The 22,716-nt window shown below is 32.7% G+C and overlaps 1 protein-coding gene across 7 annotated transcripts in view; it reads right to left on the reverse strand.

The window, feature by feature from the left end:
* The window catches only part of LOC118183667 (uncharacterized), a 315,563-nt gene that overhangs the window by 61,830 nt on the left and 231,017 nt on the right, over window positions 1-22,716 (reverse strand). For all 7 annotated transcript variants that reach the window (XM_085808069.1, XM_085808070.1, XM_085808072.1 and 4 more), the window contains 2 exons: window positions 10,897-11,122; window positions 5,311-5,481 (listed from right to left, as the gene is read on the reverse strand). In XM_085808069.1, coding sequence (XP_085664195.1) covers window positions 5,311-5,481; window positions 10,897-11,122 — 397 coding nt within the window. The remainder of the gene's footprint in view (window positions 1-5,310; window positions 5,482-10,896; window positions 11,123-22,716) is intronic.

A 22,716-nucleotide genomic window follows, 5' to 3' on the forward strand; every position in this document is an offset into this window, starting at 1 on the left:
TCATATTACTAGCATTATCTGAAGAAAATGATAAGCAATTTTTCAATTCTAAACCTTTGTTTTTAAAGTTTTCATTTATACAATTAAAAATACCTTCTCCTGTATTATTCGTGCATTCTAAAATAGAAATCAATGAAGTAATTATCACTCCCTTTTCTTTACTGTAGTATGTTATAACCAATGGGTACAGTTTGTTATCATTGTTATCATTACTTCCATCAGTACTTAGAGAAAATGATGTACTGCACACTGATTTTATAATATCAGCAACAGTATTTTCTGCAAGCGTTTTCACAATAGCAGCAGTTTTGGTATGACCGCAGCTAAATTTTTTTGCTATGGCAGAATCCGGAAACATTGCTTTGAAAAGCTCTTTGGAATGATCCGAAACAGAAAGCGGTAGATTATGTTCAATTAAAATACGAACAAAATAGCATTCGGCTTTTATAGGATCTGTTTCATCATCTTTTATTAAGAAATTTGTTATTTCTTTAGATTTTACGGTGCCAAGTTCTATATGCTTTTGAGAAAACACATGCCGTTTACAGTCATCTTTTCCGCCATGAGCAACTGAGAAGTCTTTGTTGCATACACTGCAGTGTGCGTGATTCACAGAAATTTCGGACGCTTTAATGCATGGAAATTCTGAAGAATATGAATCTTTAAACTTCTGCTTTGATAATTTTGGCTTCTTCGTTCGAGGCAGCATTATGATTAAAAATCTTTCACCTGATTCACAGTTCACAAGACACACGCTAAGCTCTCGCCGTAAACTACACAATGCAGCCGAATGCAGCCTAAACACGCATCAGCGAGGAACCTGGGAGACAGACAATTGGATGGAACTGTTGATAAGTCGTTAACGGTTGGAGTTACTGATCTACGATTGGCTAATTCTTCAAAACTAGGAATGCACTCAACACGTGATATATGATAACACGAGTATTCAGCCAATCATCGGATGAACTAGTTGGTTCCGTTTTGCGTACTGGTTCTCCTGCTCTTGTTTCTGTAAAATCCGTAGTTTTTTCCCTACTTTTCGTAGCTCGTAGTTTTTCATGAATTTCCGTAGAAACTACGGAGAATCCGTAGTAGTTGGAGTCTATGTATAACCACGATGGCACTATAAAAAAATACAAAGCTAGGCTAGTTGCTAAAGGGTGTGCTCAAATCCCTGGTCTCGATTTCACTGAAAACTTTTCCCCTGTTGCTAGATTAAATTCCATAAGAACAGTTTTAGCCTACGCTATAGAACACAGTCTCAAAGGTTACCAATTAGATTTTGTAATGGCCTATGTAAATGGAAATTTAGATGAAGAAATCTACATGGAAATTCCTGAAGGTTTTCACGATGAAACTAATTCAGATAAAGTGTGTCTTTTAAAGAGATCATTATACGGTCTTAAACAGTCAGGACATCAGTGGTACAAACAGTTGGATGAAAAATTAAAATCTATGAAATTTAAACTCTTAATTCAGATAATTGTGCTTATATTAAAAAGATGTCTAAGAGTGACACTATTATAATCTTTTACGTTGACGATCTTATCGTTTTTACTGATTCTAAGCAAACGTATGAAAAAATTCGTGAAAGTTTAGCTTTTGCTTTCAAAATGAAAGACTTGGGGAAATTACATTATTGCTTAGGCATAGAATTTTGCCAAGATGAGAATTCAATTAAAATTTATCAAAAGAAATATGTTTATGTTATTTTAAATCGGTATAATATGCAAAATGCTAAATCCGTGTGTTCATCTATAGATAATAGCAAAAAATTATCAAAAGAGATGAGTCCTGAAAATGAAAACGAAATCGCTGACATGAAAAGTGTTTCATTTAGAAATCTGATCGGATCACTAATGTACCTTTCAGTAGCTACTAGGCCAGATATCACAAACACCGTGAATTTCTTCAGTCAATTTAACAACAATTTGGGAAAAGAACATTGGCATGCTGCAAAAAGAATACTTCGATATCCGAAGGGAACCCAAGATCAAGGACGAAAACAGGAAAACCACTCATCGCTTTTGTGGATGCAGATTGTGCATCAGATGTCGAAGATCGAAAATACTACACAGGTTTTGTATATATATTCAGCCATAACCTGGGAATGATGAAAACAATGCAGTGTAGCTCTATTTTCAATGGAGGCGGAATATATGGCTTTGTCTGAGGCTGCCAAAGAAACAGTCTACCTACGTCGTCTCCTGAAAGAGCTGGGTTACAACATAGAAAACCCAACACCAATATACTGCGAAAATCAAGGAGCTTAGAAAATTACGAAGAACTCAATGTTTCACTCCCATACAAAGCACATAGGCATTCGCCATCATTTTGTGCGTGAAGTATATGAACACGGTGAATTAGATGTGCAATACATACCTACCAGTGAAATAGGAGCTGATGCGTTAACCAAACCCTTGACTCCTGTTAAACATCAAAACTGTTGTACAATTATAGGATTGAATACTGTTTAATGTGTATTTTGTTTTACTTTTCAGGAACAGGAGAATGAATGACGAAAGGGGGTATGTTGGCAACCACCGTTGATTTTCCTAGCACACGCATGATAAGCAAGTTCACTGCTGCATTTTTTATGCAGTTAGCCAACATCAATGGTGAGTATCGCATGTAAGCGAGACGTGCTAAGCGCTGTGTAATATCATGTTTCTACTCTGTTGTTCAAAGTCTCCATAGCTTAAATACATGTTTGTCATGTATATGGAAGACATCATTTTCTTCTTATTTATATTTTCCCTTTTGCATTTTTATTTTTCGAGTTTGTTCACCATTAATTCTTATTTTAATTTTTATTTGTTTAGATATTGTGTTAAACATCTCATACATAGTTATGATTATTAATATTGTTGAGGAATTGCCTTGCTTTAATTCCAATTTAATATTAACTTTAGAAGCTTTAAGTTTATATATATACAGAAAGAAAAAGAGAAAACCTATTATGAACTCAATCGGGGAAAATTTACTTCATATTTTCTGCAGTTTTATTAAATTTGATTCACATGCAATTTCATTGCAATAACCAAGAATCAAAATACAAAGAATTCAGAAGAAATGTTTTGATTATATTAAGTAATACTTATTTTCAAATTTATAATACATTTTAATCAAATTACATACTTAAAACATTACAAGAGGGGATAATAAAGAAATCTCACATTTTAAAAATTATGCAAGTTTATGAATTTTTTAAAACATGAAGAGTTTAAATAAGTCTGAAAAGAAAAAAAGTAACCAACAATGCTTAACTTTAGCTGTCTTTCCTGCCTATTTTATTCTAAATAGGTTAACATACATTTTATCAGTTGGTAAAGGCTGGCTCATATTTCACTTCAAATAGCTATTTGTTACACTTCATTCAGAGCTGAGAAGGATGAAGCCTAACATTAAAGATAGACAAGAATTTAAAGAGCTTAAGCAATACTTTTATGCAAACTTCAAAGAACATACCTTCTGAAAATGTTTAACTCAAAAGGATGCAAAACCATAGAAATGATAAAAAAATGAAATGATTAGAGAATTAAAATCCTTCAGATTTCATTAGCATGACAAATGCCAAGTCTAGATAATGCTAAGTGTTCTATCTCAGGCCTATTCATAATTACCCATTAAAATCGCTTATTTGCAGTAATATCAAAATCAGGGTGCGGTAATTACTGAACTCATATATTGCCTGGGGGGTTCAAAAGTTGGCAAAAACAAACAAAAAAATATTTATTACATATACGGTGCATATTTTAATTCTGCTATTTCATGAGAAAAGTTGAATGATGCAATGAGCTATTTGTATCTTTCATTGTCATACCCTCACTACAAAGTAAGAAGTGACAGGGATTTGAACAATAAAAATTGTTTTGTGGAATTAAATAAATGATCTTCTAGTAATATTTATGTTCCTTAATATTAATATTTGTGCCTCAAAATTTTATAAATCCTGCCTTCCTCAGAGCAACTTTACAACAATAAAACTGCTGACTAATTTAATATTGAGATCTATAACACTGCTCATGGCTTAACACTTGCAGATAATGAAAGAAATTACAAAATGATCTAATCTTTATGTAGTGTAGAGTTCTAACACTACACTTAGTATTCTTTTAAATATCAGGAATTATTGACTTAACTAAATGATGAAAAAGTGAAAACGACATTGTACAAAATATAAGAAACTTTTTTTTTAAGATATTAGAAAAACAGTATAGCAGTTGTTTTGCAACACGGCTAAAAAATCTGTAGAATGAATGAAATTAGTTTATAATCATATTAAACATTTTTTACTTGCATACATTTTTAATATTACATGAAATGTACGTTATTTCTAAAAGAAATTTTGAAAATGTACATATCTGAATATCTGCACCCCTAAGAAGTATTCGTGAGGCTATGCACTATGTTGACAAAAGAGGCAACCTGTGTTGTCAGCAAACTGTTAGTTATGGGACAACCCAGGTATGTACATAAAAGCTGACCACCGGTCATTAGTCCTTGCTTTTGCTTGTGCTTTTTTTTTTTTTTTTTTTTTTTCTTGCAAGGAATCATAACGGAAAACGGAAGTGCAGAGTTTGCCAGCTGATGAAAAAGAAAGCACTGCATCACCTGAGAAATATGGTGTATTGCCGAACAGTAGACAATACAAGATTTAATATTCTGTGAATTTGTACTTTGTTAACAATCAAATTTTTATGGATCAAAATATGTGCAATCTCTTAATTTTTTTAAAGCAAAACAGATCACTGTGTTATGTGGGAAAACAGCAACCTGTGCAATTTTCTGACATATTTTTAACCGAAAACAGACTGCTGTATAAAATTGCATTTTTAACTGAAAACAGATTGCTTTGTACCTGGAAAAACAGCATTTGCAATGCCAAATTTGTGCAATTCTCTGGTTCCTTTTTAAGTGAAAAGAGATTGCTGTGTACACGTGAACTACAGTGCAGTCTCCCCCCCAAAAAAAAGAAACAGTTTTATTATGGATGTTATTGCATTTTTTTTAAATTTTGATAATTTGTTTCTGTTTTGAGTAATTCTTAGCATGGTGCCCTATTTGAAAATGACTGTTGTCTTTTACATCTTAGCTTGGCAAAATAGTTGGCAATGGTTGACGACTTTTTGGGAAGGAAGTGTGGTGTCCATAAAAGAATAGGTTAGAAAGTAAAAATTTTTATACTGAAATGCAATAGCTGAATGCTATGATATGTTTTTTACAGAGGTTTTTCAAATGATATTTTAAATCACAGTTAGTCAAAAACTGCATCTCAATTAAAAAAGTTGGAAAAAAGTACAAACAAACCTGGCTGCTCCAAGGCACATTGCTTTCGGAAGATATTCTTGTTAAAGGTTTTTCAGCTTCATTAGGTTCAGTAAGATAATTACTTGTTTCAACAAGTGAATTATCCATTGTCTGAACAGAAACTGCATTAGTATTTGTTTCTGACTTGTTAGATATAGCTGACTGATCATTCTGCATACCAGAAAAAAAAATTACATGTACAGATTTCAATTTTTGAGTGTATAAAAACAATAAACATAAATATAAAAAAGGATATCTTTATATATAAATGATATGTACATGAATGCTGCACCCTGAATATTTACAATAACTTTCATAGAATTTCAGCAACATCACATGATTTTTTTAATCATACTATGAGAGAGCTTCCGCTTACTACAGTTCACTTATTTCAGCACAATACCCAATTACTTTGCTTAATCCAATAACTGTTATTTGCTAACCACAGTTTATCAAGAGTAAACTACAAACCTTTTAGTTACATCTGCCTTTTTAAAAATTTTTCTGCTCCTGTAATCCACACATTAAAAGTTTAATTAACAAATTTTAAATTTCTTATTTCACAGAATATTTTGGCTTTCTGCATGACACATGCTGAACCACTTTACAGTCTTCATGGATCACCTAGTTCAAATAAAAGCCTATTTCACGTTTTCTGTCAGTAGTACACAAAAATGATTTCATACATTTAAGGGGAATTTTAAAATCTACATTTTACTGCAGGGTTATTATGTTAATTAATCAGTTATGATTTGAGAGGTGTTTCTGACATTATGTGAGCATTATAGGATTAATTTCTGCCAGCTTTAACAGTTGTAATTACTTGGCTTTGTGGTTTCTTGCTACCGACACTTTGATTCTGTTGCACCAGCAGAATTATGTGCAAAAACTTGGCCTCCAATCTCTCTCTCACTCTTTTTTTTTCTTTTGCAAGCTCTGTGCATGCGCACTGGATTTTTTTTATAACAACATGTTGACAGTCCCAATTTTAAATTTCGCTTCAGTGCTCAGTAAAATACCTCCTTGCTAAAAAAATTATTTTGTATGAATAATAATTTGGCTCCATAGGTGATTTTTGGCTTGGCATACATCTCAAACCCCATCCTTCTTTATGCATTTTACAAGAAAAATCTGACTGAACTTCTATCTTGTTTACTACTTTATCGCCCCAGTATGTTTTTGACCTTAATTTTGTATTTAAAGCCAAGAAACACCACATTTATTTATAAATTTTGTTCATCAAAACAGAATTAACATGGTATTTTAGGCAGAGAAAGCAATTAAAAAAATATTTACTTTTGGAACAACAGCTAAGTTTTTATCAATATTTGAAAATTTCGTATATTCCAAACTTTTTTGAGTCACTGTACGAGAACAGACGAAAGCTAGCTAGTATTTTCTACACGTAAAGCCAATATAAAACATGCCCCTCCCATTCCTACAAAAACCCAACTATATAAAAATTAGGGTGATGAAAAGGGTAACAAGGTAAAATGAAGCTCCTTGGTGAGCTATCCTTTATTATATAGCCCACCCAGAATTTTCACAAAAAATATCGCCAAGCATGGTGATAAATGATAGGATGTGGCAACCCATATCAGTGAACAAGCAGGTGATAACTCATACCATTTACAAATCCTCAATCTAGAAGACACTGCAAAAGGAGACGTTGTTTACTTATCTTAGGCTTGGATACCCCTTTTTATAATGCATATATTGGCTACGCTTCTTTTAGAAAACAAGCTTTGTAGTTATGCTATAGCTTCATATTTGAAGAAAAATTATATTTTAACGCAGTTAAAATGTTAGGTTACTGCATGAGGTTTTTTTTTTTTATTATAAATCTACTTTTGTATGTTGTGTGGTACTATTAACATTTAACGTAATGAGTTAAAAAATGTATTATTAAGCTCCAAAAAATGTATTATTAAGATTTAGCAAACAATTGAAAATACTGAATGATCGATTTAAAAATCATAACGATAACTGCTCAAATACAGAAAAGAATTCTTTTGCTTGAATGTTTTGGTCACTGATGAGTGTGTCTGATTCAGTTCTTTCTGCAGTACAGATGATTATCTGAATCCGGATATTCCCCCCCCCCAGTTGGCGTGAAAAGGTAAAAAAAGTGAGATCGAGTGGTGTATGGAGAAAAGTTTGATTGCAAGATCGTATAAATGTCCAATTTGTAAAGCGAATATGAAACTAGTAGAACGAAAGAACTGTATAGAGGGTTTCAAGTGGATGTGTAGGTTATTGGAGGCGAATGTAAGCATCAAATGACAAGGTCTGTTCGAAAGTACTCACGGTTTGCGAAAAGTAAATTGAGCACGTGTGGTGTTTTGTGGTCATGTAAGTGGGGGAATGATTTTATACGATCGGAGTTACATATTGCTAAAAATATGATGACAGATTGGAAATTTTTTTGCCAAGGTAGTGTGTAATAATGAGGTTGTGCACGATGCCGAGTTTGTGCAATTCTCTGATTTTTTTTAAGTGAAAATAGATTGATATGTACATGGCCACCGAGTTTGTGCAATTCTGTAAGGTTTTTCAAGCGAATACAGATCGTTTTGCACATGGGCAAAGTGAGGTTGTGTGTGATGTCGAGCAGTAATGTAATGTATTTCATGTACAATGTTTAACATATCATTTGTGTATTTTAAATTTGTATTGTTGTTTTAATTGTAAATTACATTTTAGACCTTTTTTGTATTAAATTGTATTTTTAATTGTTTGGTTTTGCTATGTTGGTAATGCTTGTCGACTTGCGATAAATATCGATAATCCAACAATCTACTCAGCAGCAAACCTGTAAACTTTGATCCTATAAGTAACTTTTACATTATTATTTTAATACATATAATATGAGTTCATTGATAATATGTGTGTGTGTGTGTGTGTGTGAAGCATTGTTTAGTGTTTCAAATTTGTAGTATTTCTGTCATTAAGAGAAATTAGATTTTTTTATTCATTAACATGTAGAATTCTAGTATGCCTACAGAAAATATGACATGTTTTAGGAATTTAAGAAACAGTGATATGAAAGCTGTGTCTGATGTTGATATGCAACAATTTTTTCTAATTAATGTAAAGTTAAAAATTTTTTTAAAAATAACGAAGATTGTCTACTTACTGGTAAGTAAGTCATTGTGTCATTGCATAGAAATAAGGTAATTTATAAAAATGATAAAATTAAAACGTTTCATAATATAATTTAAATTTAATCATTTTTTATTTGTATAAATGCTAAAGCTATCTTTGAAAATACTGAAGCTGTATGAAACACAAGTATGAGAGACTTCAACGTTGTTTACAATTTTGATATCTGGTAGAATTCACTTACTATATCATAGTAATTTGAAATATAAACAATTTATTATACTTATTTCTATATCTATAGATAATATATTGTGACATCACAAGCTTAGTCCCATCAATTTATGGATGTCACTCATTCAAGACTTACTTGCCAAGACAGGACAGGACTTTATTTTTACTTACAAAGCTGATGGACTTTGTTTTAGCATTTAATCAATTTCATTTACTATTCTGTTTGCACACAATAATCGCTCTTCACCATTGTGAACATAAAATTTACTATTCTGCTTACTTTTAAGACTTACTTTGCAGTGCTCTGATCTCATCTAAGTGAACATATTTATTTACTCAAGAATTATTTGCAAGAATTCTGCATTATACTATTTTATTATGAATTATGTTTTGCTTGCTATCTTTTTACTTGCACTATGTTTTTACTTCCAGAGCTGATAGACTTTGTATTTTTTATCTATTACTTTATAATCTCTCTATTTACATTTAAAAATCACATCTCAGCGCTCTCATTGGTGCCGAAAAAATTCGCCAAATTTTGAAGGTGGGCTGGCTATACTGAAGCTGTTCCAAAATTTCCTATATTACAAACTTTTTTTGAGTCACTGTACGAGAACAGGAGAAAGCTAGCTAGTCTTTTCCATACGTAAAGCCAACTTAAAACAAGTGTCCCATTCCCACAAAAATTCAAATATATCAGAAAAGAGTGATGAAAAGGGTAACAAGGTAAAAGGAAGCTCCTTTCAACATAATGCCTCTGAAAGTTAAATAATTTTTTTTTTTAAAGTGATATAATTTAAAATGTCAGGGGGATAGTCAAGTCCCTCTTGTTTATTAATGGCATGCCACTGACAGCACATCAGAAATTTAACTGTTTGACTGCTATGCGGAGCAAAAGTGCTGCATTAATTTGTCTTGAAAAGCAAACGCTGCGAGTTTCAGTGTGTCTTTGTTGCTCCGTGGGTGTGAACGTAGTCTGACCTCACGTGTACTTTGTAACACGAGTGCATTCTAAAATAACTAACTGCGATGTGGTTTTCGAGACAAATGAACGCAGTGCTTTTGTGCAGCGTAGCAGTCAAACGGTTAATAAGCCAATTTCTTGAACACAGAAATAGTTAAAAAATGTTTTCATAAATAAGCACTTTGGAAGTTCATATAACAAATATAACCAAAAGTTTAAACATTGATATAAACTATATTTATGTTAGAATTCTCCAACGTTTTAACAAAAAATGATTCAATGATATTAAGTGCTCTATTACTGATAAAGTTAGTCAATATTAAAAAAACTCCTAATATCATACATGATTCCTGAGTTGAATAATACATTATTATTCTCAGTCACCCAAAGATGAAACATCACAAATTACACTGCAATTTGAATACTCATTTTCTGCAGTAAAACAGAAAATTTTACAGTAAAGATTAACTACTGAAACAAGCAAAGCTTAATCATTAAAGTTTAGCTTAAATTTATTTCTGAGTAGTAGTTATATTAATTTCTTTGTTTCTAAACTGTAATTTAAATCTGAAACACTAAATAATTTAAACTGCAATTATTAAGTTACCCTTAATTTAATTAATACATAAGTGTAAAAAGCATAAACTAAGTATGTATGAATTTGTAATTTGGTGCAGTGCATAATTTTTCCTATGCTATGTGAGTTTGATGAATCAAGAAATTCTTGGCAAGTAGTACTGTATTTAAAATTACTTATCAATTAATAAGTGTAAATATAAACTATTTTATAATTTGAACTTTCTCACTTCTTGACACTATTATATATTATTCCTTAATATTACTATAATATTAATCCTTTAATGTTATAATAAATGAAATGCAAGCAAAAGTTACAATCATAACACAAGAAATGCACTATAGAGAAAAAGGATTTTCCTGAGTTACGTTTTAAGGGTTTGTAACAAAATTGCTTCAGGAATATATCCTGAAAACATCAGAACTAATGTAAAAGTAATGAAATAACCGTTAGAGAAAGACATATGCTCAGGTTTCCAAACAGAAAGCTGTTAGGCTAAAAAGCAGCATGAACATAATTACAAGAGTTCACATTTAAATAAATATAATGTTAATTTCTTAATTTTTCCGACCTTTTTGCACAAAATATGAAAGTCACACTCTCATACTGAAAAAGGTTCAACTAATATGAAAATGAATGTCAATACATAAAAAATAAGTAACAACTCAAAAACAATAATTAAACATCAGATAATTATTTCAACAGAACTTACCCGAATTTTATTCTGAGTGATTGAATCTGGGTCATTTCTCTCACTTATAACAAGATCTCGAATAAGGTTCAATGCTCTTTGACGATGGGCATCAGATTTTAAAGCTTTAGCTTCTTCATAAAGTCCAATTAAGAAATCAGATTGTTGATCGCTGTTAGAGGTATTGAGGCTTTCAGAAGTAGTATGTACCAAAGTTTCAGCTGAAGTAGGACATATAGATGAAGTTCTAAAATGGTATAAAATGAATAAGCATGTATATAAATAACATATATGAGCATATACATGCTTCAGATAGACTGCAGTATCAGAAAAACCAGGATAAATGATAGCATTCAAACACATTTCAAGTGTGCTTTCTTATTCACAATAGCAGAATAAGAGAAAAAAAGATGAACCTTTCCTCATATGGGCTATTCACAGGAAAGCTGTGCCCATACTGAGAGATATCTTTAGAAACTTAAAGCGGTAACTGTTTATTGAGGATGATACTTCATTATGATTTAAGTGATTTTTAACATAGTTTAGTGCAAGATGCTCATTAGCCTTCGTGGTGTAGTGGTCAGCACACTTAGCGCTTAATTGATAGGTCTGCGGTTTGATTCCCGGTGAAGTCGTTGCTAATTTTTCATCTTGCCTTCTTCCAAAAAATACCTAATGTCTCTACAATACATTCACATTTAACTGCTTCAAGGCATTACTTTGAATACAAGAATTCTGATAGAACACTGAACTAGCAGTACTGCCATTAAAAAGCTAGATTATAATACAAGCATCATTTGTAAAAAAAAAAAAAAAAAAAAAAAAAATATTTCAAATAGCAAGCATGCAAGACTACCACACATAAATGTTACAATCAAATGCTGCGGCTGTCATAAATATGAAAAACATATTTAAACCCCTGCATCACTTTTAACAGTTAAAGTGCTCTTTTAATATGATTCCTTACCTTTCTAAAATGATTTTTTAGCTACGAAACAGAATTCTTTTCTTTGTCAGGATTGCCATCACTGGGCACCTGAAGAACAGAAATGAACAGTCTGAGAAATTAGATTTCTGATTGATTTGGGTAGTAGCCATATGTAGAGAAAAGTGGGATGATGCACATGAGGGTGATGTCTGCTGCGCAGTCCCATATCCATCAGCGTCTGCTTGAACATGATTATTCTAAAACACTTAGACCTAGATCTGCATCATATTAGGTTGTCAGCTGAGCCACTGTCTGGTGTCAATTCTTCTGTACCAAATAGGAGAAAACCCTTATAAACCAGTACAGTAAGTCAACAGAGTGAACAAGCTATTAGCGATTTGATGGTATAGGAAGCATTCAGCTGGCACAAATTAGGACTCTTCAGTTATCTACAGCAACTCACCATGCATGTTTACATGATAAGTTATAACAAAAGTGCCATCTATCGATGATGTAGTTTACTGTAGTTCTGTAGATGACTGATGATTTCATTGGCTGGCATCACATCACAGACTTTTTGATTCAATGTTACATCAAATACAATAGCAGCAAAATTAAAAACATATTTATAATCTGAGAATTGAACATGTCATGTATTGTGTGATAATCCATCCTTCCCTTCAATAGGCAACACAGTATTTTGATAGTGTAGCCAAGGTGAGTCCTGGCAGGGGGCAAGATGGTGCACAGCAAGTGGGCAGCCAAATTTAAGGGCGGCAAACTGATTATCAAACATATATTTCTATAAAAAAAAGGGTGGCCAAAATTAGTTTGAATGTGGGCAGCTGATGATCTACGATTAGCACTAACTGCAGCTGTAATATGAGTATGCCAAAATGAATGTTTGGGTGACTGACTTTATGAAGAGCAATTTTGCAAGTTGAACCCTGGTGGGCTTGAAGGACAAAATATACAGATGAGTCATATTGTCGTTACAAAATATATGGGTTCTGGTGAATTAAAAAGCTAATGAATAGTTCCCAAGCAAGAAGGAATGTAAAAAGGGAGTAGAACATCACAGGAAAGTTGAAGTCTGAATCATGTCTAATTCATATATTTGTAGCAGTTGCATAAACATGCACATGCTTCTCTAACTAGTGGAGCATTATCAACACCTTATCAGATGTTACACCCATCTGTATCATGCATTCACTTGGATTGGTTTGGCCTCTTCCTGCAATATAATGTGCTACCAAACATGCCCCAACCTATGAAACTATAGTTTCAAGTACACTTATTTAAGTTCAGGATCAAGAAATAGCCCCTTTGTTCACCAGATCTTAATTTTATTCAGCAAAATTAGGATCCTATACCTCATTCCATTCAAAACAGACATCCACTATGCAAGAAAATTACTGAAATGCGAATCATTTTTCATCATCTACAGATTACTTCAAAGAGTTCAAGGAGTCTGTGCCCCAATTTATTACTACAGGTTTATAATACAGAGGCAGGTCTACATGCTATTAAACATGCATGCTAATTTTTATGGCATTCCACTGTATATATATATATATATATATATATATATATATATATATATATATATATATAAACACTAATGAGTTATGTAAAATTTAGACAAGTCAGAAACATAACTAAAAATTGCTGTTGCAAGACTTTCGAAAACAACATCAACGAATTTATAGTTAAAGCAAGCTATCAACTGAATTTACCTATAGATACCTTTTTAACCTCAAGTTTAAAAGTACATTGAATTGGTCGCAACTTACATCAGATATTAAAAAATTAAAAAAACTTTTTACTATTACAAAAATAGATAAAGGAAATAATAACTTCAGCATTATATGAAAACAATTCTACGCAGAAATTATTCATTAAGAACTTTTCAACGCAACTACTTATCAATTAGCCAACCTTACAGAAACATCTATAATAAACAGAATTAAAACTTTTCATAAAAAAACTAAATATTACTTTAACTCCAAGCAACAACAGATTTACTAACCTATATGCACTTCCCAAATTCCATAAAACACCATTAAAATTCAGATTTATAGCAAATGGAACTAATAATTACAAGAAAAATGTAGACTATTATTTTTCAATTCAACTTAAAAAAACCTGTACATTTATTTTCAACTATTGTAACACTAATCATAACTATTGCTGGATCATCCATAATAACACTCCTGTCATTAATGCCATTCAAACAATTAACATACAGAACATTAACTGCTATGACTTTGAAAACTTATATACCTCACTTCCTCTAGAAGAAATCTATACTAGTCTACTAGATCTGCCTAAACTCTTCCCTGATATGCTCACAATTATGAATCTTAACAAATGGGAAACCTACTTAAAATGCACACTTTTTCATAACTACATCAAATTTCAAAATCAACTTTTTAAACAAGTCAGAGGTCTACCAATGGGATCCCATTCCGGTACCTCGCTCTGTAATATCTTTTTCTTTATCAAAGAATTTAACTTCCAAAAAAAAAATTTACAACCACAAGAATTAAATTACTACAAGCACACTTACAGATATATTGATGACCTTATTACAATTAATAATTTCAATAAAATTGAATACTCCGAGATTTATCCAAATTGACTTACACTTAATAAAACTAATAATTCACAAAATAGCATAGACTACCTAGATCTTCAAATCATTAACTACAAAAAAAAATTTTACTTTTTGACAAAACAAGAAACATTTCAATATTAACAAATTAATAAATTGGAATTCCAACATATCCAAAAAAGTAATTAACGATACAATAATAAATCAAATACAATGAATTAAAAATATCTGCACAGATACGACAGATCTACAATGCGAAGTTTTGCTCCTTATTAAAATTCTCAAAAATAATCTAATATCCAATCAATTTATTAACCACTACCTTAAAAGAACAGGCATTAAATACTCATTCTATATCATTTAACTGATAGGGATATGATAATTTGTTCCTAAACCTGAGAAGGCGGTATAAGTTGGATGACTATCAGTTGAAAGATTTGTACATAGTGTAATTACTAAGCTGTATATAATGTAAAAAGCTAATTGTCTTCAGACTTATGCTGTTACTAAAAAAATGGACCTATTTCATAATCTTTAGTCTGTCAAATAGCTCTTTGACAATGAAAATTCCTTTTTCCTTTTCTCAATTTCTTAATCGTTACGACACGACAATTAACCAGAAATTAATTAATTTTCATTCACTAGTATTTCCAAAAAAATTTTAACAGAGGGTTTCACTCAAATAAGAGCTCCACAACATACGTCCCTCAAGAATTCCTAGTGTCTCCCACTGCTATAATTCAAAGCCCCTGTTGCCAAAAAAGAATTTCTGAAACACAACACTTCTGAGTCAGATGGGAAGAAAACACTTTACCCACTCCCCACTAGAAAGAACATAAGTTAATTAATGCTTTCTCTGGCCTTTATATCTTCATGTACATTTCCTTTTCTTATTATATATATATCTTTAAAATGTTATTTTTTATTTTTTGATTTGTTTTTACAAAGATTGCATTATTTTTCTTATATTTTGTAATTTTCTAATGTTTATTTCAATTACTTTGAATTCTATTTCATAATGACAATTTCCAATGTTTAATTTTTACAAATAGTTTTGAACTAAAATGCATAAACACGAGGGTGTCGGGGGACAGTTACTCGAGCGATATCAATTTTACTGCAGAAATTGCTTTTCACTCAAAATTGAATTAGCTAAAATGCTTTATCTGAATGAGTTCTTTGGTTCTCTGCATTGGTTCTCTATCCCTTCTATTCAAGGAAATATTTGGCCTAGCTTGAACTGCCGTTTTGACATCGCCTTATTGCTCGAGTAAAGGTTGAAACACCTTCGTATTTATTTCTTAATTTTTGTTCATTGAACGGGAGTTGGTTTGTTCCCCTTGAAAAGTCAACTTGAAAAGTCCGATCAATGGCAATGATTACTTGCATTCAATTTAATTACTTGCTTTAGAAATCTTTAATTCAAGCAGTCATTTTTGTACTCAAGAAGTATTTATGACAACTTCAGAAAACAATTTAAGATAATTTTTCAATACTTACACATATAAAACAACTAAATTCCTACCAGTATTGCACATTTTCAGGGAAATGCTGCTGCTCTACAAGTGTTATTTAACTGCACTTAACTCAAATTTATAAATTTTACATAGATACTCTCTCCATGTTTAAATAACAAGGAGAAGAATTACAACAGAAGGAAAGAAATTTCAATTTTAAGTCATACCTATTTTCAACCACACACTTTAACCACAGCATTAATTTCAACCACATGCTTAGACCATAACATTAAGCAGGGCTAATATAAATTTGTTTTCAATAATCTGCACACATACATAAAAATGAATGACACCCAAATATGGCATCTAATGCTTTATGCCTGTCAAAGCTCAGTCCAGAATATACACTGAAGAGCCAAAACTTTATAACCACAAACTCAATAACACACTGTGTACTCTTCAGCCTAAAAAGCAGCTGCAACACACTTTGGCATGGATGCCAGACGTTCTTGGTAGACAACTGGATACAGGTTATATCAAATGTCTAAGTAGTGGTCATGTAAAGTCGATATATTCTTGCATGGTGGTGTTTGAGCTGAGCTGAAACTCCATGACATTCTAAATGTGCTGTATCGGGTTAACATCCGGCGAGTTTGGTGGTCAATCCAGATGTTCTTGGTAGACAACTGGATACAGGTTATATCAAATGTCTAAGTAGTGGTCATGTAAAGTCGATATATTCTTGCATGGTGGTGTTTGAGCTGAGCTGAAACTCCATGACATTCTAAATGTGCTGTATCGGGTTAAGATCCGGCGAGTTTGGTGGTCATGACATTAAGTGGAATTCAACCTTATGCTCCTCGAACCACTCCAACACTATTCAAGCCTTGTGATACGGGATGTTGTCTGGCTGAAAGATTCCATTTCCAGTTGGCAAGACAAACATCACTCAAGGGTGCAAGTGATCCAGAACTATGTTCAAGTAGTCTGCAGCTTCATGGTTTGTTTTACCAAATTTAAGGGTCCTAATATGAAAATATCTTAATATTGAGACCACCAGCCTGTGTATGATTTGCTGTACAAGAGGGAATCAATTGTTTGCCTGGAAGACAGCATACCCTGACATGACCATTGATATGATGAATGAGAAATCATGATTTTTCCAACTAGGCAATTGTCTTCTGGTGAGTTAGGTATCCATGGTTCAGTCTCGATGTTCCTGGGCCATTATATGCGTAGTTGACACTGACGCTTGGTCAAGAGACACACACGAGTGGGATATCTGCTGCGCAGTCCCATATCCAACAGTGTCTCTTGAACCGTTTGCTCCAAAACACTTGCACCTGGACCTGCACTGTATTGGGTTGACGATGAGCCACTGTCTGGCACCAATTTTGCTGTACCAAGCAGGGCAGTCTCTGACGACCTTTTTCTCTGATGGTGCGTGGACGTCCAACACCTTGGCATCTACTGCTGGTTGCACCATCATTTATCTACTCCACATAAATACTAAGAACAGCACACTGTGAACAACAACCTACCAGTCATAAAATTTCAGAGATAATCATTCAGAGTCTTCAGCCATTACAAGCTGCTCTCTATCAAATTTGCTTAGATCACCAGCCTTTCCCATCACTGGTAACAGTATGTGCAAGAGTGATTCCTTACCTTCTCCAGCAGCAGTTAAATACTAGATGAGTTCATTGCAAAACGTAGGGATGGTCATAATGTTTTGGCTTGCCAGTGTAGATCTTGCATGGCCAACACTTACATTTCTATGAAAAGGATTTATGATAAAACATTACTTAGATTCAATATTCCTTAAAATTTAATTCTGAAACAACAAAGCAATAACACTGATCATTCCAGATTATCACCGTAACTTCAGACGAGCTTTTTTACAGCGTGAATATTATTAGGGAAACCAAATATTTGACTATAGGGTATTACAGTTTCCTAAGCTAAAAACTATATGGCAAAAAAATAAATTCAGTTTTTTAAATCAATACCTAACCAAGACTTATTTTTTATTTGCCTAATTTTAAATTTTTCATTGCCTTGTGTTTCCTCTTATAACAGTCTTCCATTTTTGCTTCGTGCTAAAAAACTGGAGATAACTCTTTTTTAAATTTATTGATTCAATGGTATCTATCTCAACTGTTTCAGTTACTGTCTACGTCATCAATATCAAAAAGGTAACATTTGAAATGAAAGGACAGAAAAATGCACTTCCACCTTCTTTTAGATGGCATAACAATGAGACATACGAAAGCAAGCACGTGTTCATTTCAAACTATTGTTTATTAGATTGCCTTTGTTAATTGAAAGAATTTTTCTGTTACACTTTAAGCAGTTTTTTAATAGTGGAATACTAACATTTGTAAATAGTAGTTACATTGAAAAAAGCCTCCATAGTTAATATTTCCCATGTACCAGTAAAAACAAAAGTTACTCTACTCACTTATAGTTTGTTTCCTAAACTGAAAGATTAGAAATCCAGCAGCCTTCAGAAATTCATATCCATATTTTTATGAAACTTCAGCAATTCTCTTTATATACAGGGTGTCCTGTAAATGTTGCAACAAACTTCTGAGGGAGGCAGGGCACATCATAAGGATTAGGAATTGCATAGGAACCCATGCCCAGAAAGGTGACTGTACACCGCCAGGCGGTGCTGTACAGTAGAGTGCTAGTGGAAAGTGATGATTGCCTCATTCGAGTGGTAGGCACCATATGAAAAGCATGGAATGCAATACGAACGTACAGCTTACAGACATGCACTTAGTGCATGGCATAGCTGAGGGTAATGGATAAGCCGCTTCTTGCATTTATCGAGAACGTTTCTCTGACAAACATCAACCACACCACAATTTGTTTGTGTGTCTGCATCAAAATTTGTGCCACTCAGGGTCATTAAGGAATGGCGGGAAAAGTGAAGGCAGGCCACGATCGACTCAGGAAGAAAGTGTGTTGCATACAGTGGAGAGTAACCCAAGGACCAGCATACATGCCATTGCCCCTCAATTAAGAATGTCTCGCATCAGTGTCCAGCGTGTCTTGAACACCGAGTCCTTCCACACCTTTCATCTCCAAAGGGTTCAGTTTGAACATGTGTATTTCACACGGTGGTTTCTGTAAGAAAGTGTACGTGATGTTAATTTCCCAGCTTATGTGTTGTCTATGGATGAGGTCACATTCAATAGGGATGGCATATTCAATCACCACAATCAGCATTTGTGGGCTCGAGAAAACTCCCACGGTATATGGCATCACATGGCACAACACCTCGAAATTAATGTGTGGGTGCCTGCTCATTTTGGACTGGATGTTCATAGCCATTTGAAAAGATCGTTCCTGTATTGATGGATTGGGTGTGGCGGACCGATTCTCTGGGACCCACGCTCACCGGATTTATCGAGTCTAGATTTTTTTTGTGGGGAGCCACCAAAAGTGTTGTGTATCATGATCCTGTTGTGTCTGAAATGGATTTCATGAAAAGACTCGACTACGCAGCTACTACAATCAAAGAAACTCCAGGTATGTTTGAACATGTCCGGCAATCAATGGTCCATCAGTGTCAGGCATGTTTGCCATCTTATGGTGCAGACTTCGAACATTTGTAGTAACATTCAAGCTGCCATACACCATTTGTATTCATGTCCAATAAATGTTTCAAATTAATCACTCTGTTATTTCCTTTCCCATCTTCTACTTCTGCTATCACTTAGCACTGACATTTCCGGGCATAGGTTCCAATGCAATTGTTAATCCTTATGATGTGCCCTAGGTCCCTCAGAAGTTTGTTGCAACGTTTACGAGACACCCTGTATATCTATCTACAGACACACATATATATATACTTCAGAAAAAATTAAGACACCATACACATTTAAGTCAAAATAAAAAACATAAGCCTATAATATAAAAATAGTATGGCAACCTTAAATATGAAAATTACAATAAAAACAATAAAATTTATTGTAGAATCTCAAAACTGAAGAAATGAATGCTTATATCAAAGAAATGAATGCTCACATCAAAACTGAAGAAATGAATGCTTATATCACTAAACTGGAAAAGGTCTCTATACACTACATGACTATGCATATAAAGAGAGGAAGAATATTAGATAGTTCAGGGTTCATACCCACATTTTAGTTAAAAAAACCAAGCACCTATAAGCACTTTTCAAGCACATTTTAAGGAAAAAATAAGCACCTGTAAGCACCTGTCTAATTACATTATGCACAACTGCATAACCTTAAAGAAAAATTAGACTTGTAATTTAAAATATGAGCAATGCAATATTTATTAAGAGAATGAGCATTACCTCAACCAGGGAAAACAATTAACTTTTTTTTTTTTTAAATTTTAAATGACAGTTTAATTTACAAAATTAGTTTACAATGAGAGAAAAAAAACTATGCAGAACTAAACTATATTACAAGATTTAATGATGAAATTTCAGTTAAAAATATAGAAAATAAATAATAACAAGATGTAACAGACCTATTTAAGTGTAATTGAACTATTTTATTCATGCCATGAACTGCAACCGAACTATTTTATTTAAACGCCATCTCGTGGCGATATGAAAAAACGTCAGTCGACCTCCAGCCGCCATGATGTTAGTTTACTATGTCTCCGTTATTCAACTGTTTGATGTTCCATTTGGTATATGTTTCATTTTTATGTATATTTCTTTTGTTTGTAACCGTTCCTGTGTGCTCTGTTAATAAATCCTTTTAAAGCTAGCCGGCATTAGTGTCTATTGAGGAACGGCTACATCACATTGGCGTCCAACTAAATTTGAATCCAAAATGGCGCAACAAAATGTTTAGAATTTCTGTTTGGCTTTAACAAGCTCTTACTCCCGAATTTAACTTTTAGTTGCTGGAGATCGGCTCAGTTTCTTTTCAGGTGTGGACTACTGGTCAAATATTCTGGAATTAAAATTGTCATACCGTGCTGCTAGCACATCGAATCATCAACTGGACAATTTCAGCGGAAAAGATAAGTTTCGTTTACATTATCGTTTAATCTGAGTTTAAAGTTCTTTTAAACTGATTATTTATTATAAGCTGCTTCTTAAAGCAAATGTAAATTCTTTACTGAAATCTCATTTATTGATACTACGTAAGAGTATTAAACGAAAGCAAAGGCTTTCTGTTAACCAAACGTTATTTCTTGAATTGTAATTTGTTATTTTAAAATGTTAATGCGCATAGTAAATTAATTTGTGAATAATATTGTTTCACTGAATACATGTTTTGATGTTAAAGTTTGAATATATTCATGGACGTTGTTTAGTAGAATTTATTAGTTTCGATTCTGACTTACAGCAGCAGATGTTTTCCCCCGCGGAAATGTTTAGACTAGCGATGATTTATGATGTGTTTACGTCAAATCTTTTATTATTTTTATTTCCTTTGAGTGCTGTTGTTCCTTATTAAATGTTTTATTCTACATAAAATAAAATATTGTACTTGTTGATTTATCTTTCGACGAATATTTTGAGAAAATGATTATAATATACTACTTCAGGTAAATATAATTGTTTTCAATTTAATGAATGCATGTCTTAAAAAATATTTCTTGAAGCGAAAGAAAATAATTATGAATAAAATCGAATGACTATTTAAATAAAAGAGTTACTAAGTGTGTGTTGCTTAATCAGCTTAATATTTTGTTAAGATTAAGATTTCGAAGAATTCAGCTTAAATATAAAAGCTTATGGTAAGACATTTATGTATGTTTTGTATGTTTTGCTAAGTAGTAAACAATTTTTGAGCAATTTATTATATGTTATTTTCTTGATACAAGTTGAATTAATGAGGGCATTTTATGATATTTTAACGACTTCGAAATAATAAACTTTGTGAGTATTATTGTTTACATTTATAAATACTGTTTAATAGTGGTATATAAATGTACGAGTAACATTGTTTACATTCATACATGCTGTTTAATAGGGGTATATACATTTTACTTAAAGGTATAATTATTAATTCTAAAATACTGTATTGTGAATAAAATCGAAATAACAACAAATTCAACTTCACCTTTTCCCTCCCCCCTGACCTCTCATATAATTATTGCTTCCCTTACCAAAGCACGAAAAGAGGATTTAAAAACTCTCGCTGCAGAACTGGGTTTCACTGTAAACGACACTATGCGAGTAATAGATCTTAAAGATCTTATCGTCAATTCTGACACTTATGATGAGGCTTTTACCAGGAATCTTCTGGAAACTTTAATCGAAACTAGACAACAAAAACGTGAAAGCAACGATCTGGAGACACGTCAAAGAAAAGAACAAGAACTTTTATTAGAATTGGAACGTTTAAAATTAAACCTGGCAGCTGCTAGCTCAAACCCTAACTATGCCGCCTTTGCTTCAAATGCAGCTATTGGAACAAATATTCAACACCTAATCCCTAAATTTACAGGAACTTCTGACATTGCAACCTACCTGCAAATTTTTGAAAGACAATGTGAGAAAGTTAATATAAAACAAATAGATTACATCACTCATCTCCTACCTCTTCTGCCTATAGACATTTCGCAAATTATTTTAAGAGAACCAAAAGACAAATTAGAAGATTATTCTTACATCAAGAAGATTCTGCTACAAAGATTCAAATTAAATGCTGAATCATTTCAAATTAAACTTACTACACACCAAAAACACCCTGGGTCTTTATGGAAAGATTTTGCTTACGAATTAAACAATTATCTCGAAGAGTGGCTTCATAGTCTTGATGTTACAGACTTTGAATCACTCAAAGACTTGGTCCTGACGGATCAGCTTAAAAGAAGAGTCAGTAGTGACGTTAAGGAGC

This window comes from Stegodyphus dumicola, chromosome X1, assembly GCF_044657685.1.
Source record: "Stegodyphus dumicola isolate Sdum_Otavi_A_Nest chromosome X1, ASM4465768v1".
NCBI lineage: Eukaryota > Metazoa > Arthropoda > Arachnida > Araneae > Eresidae > Stegodyphus > Stegodyphus dumicola.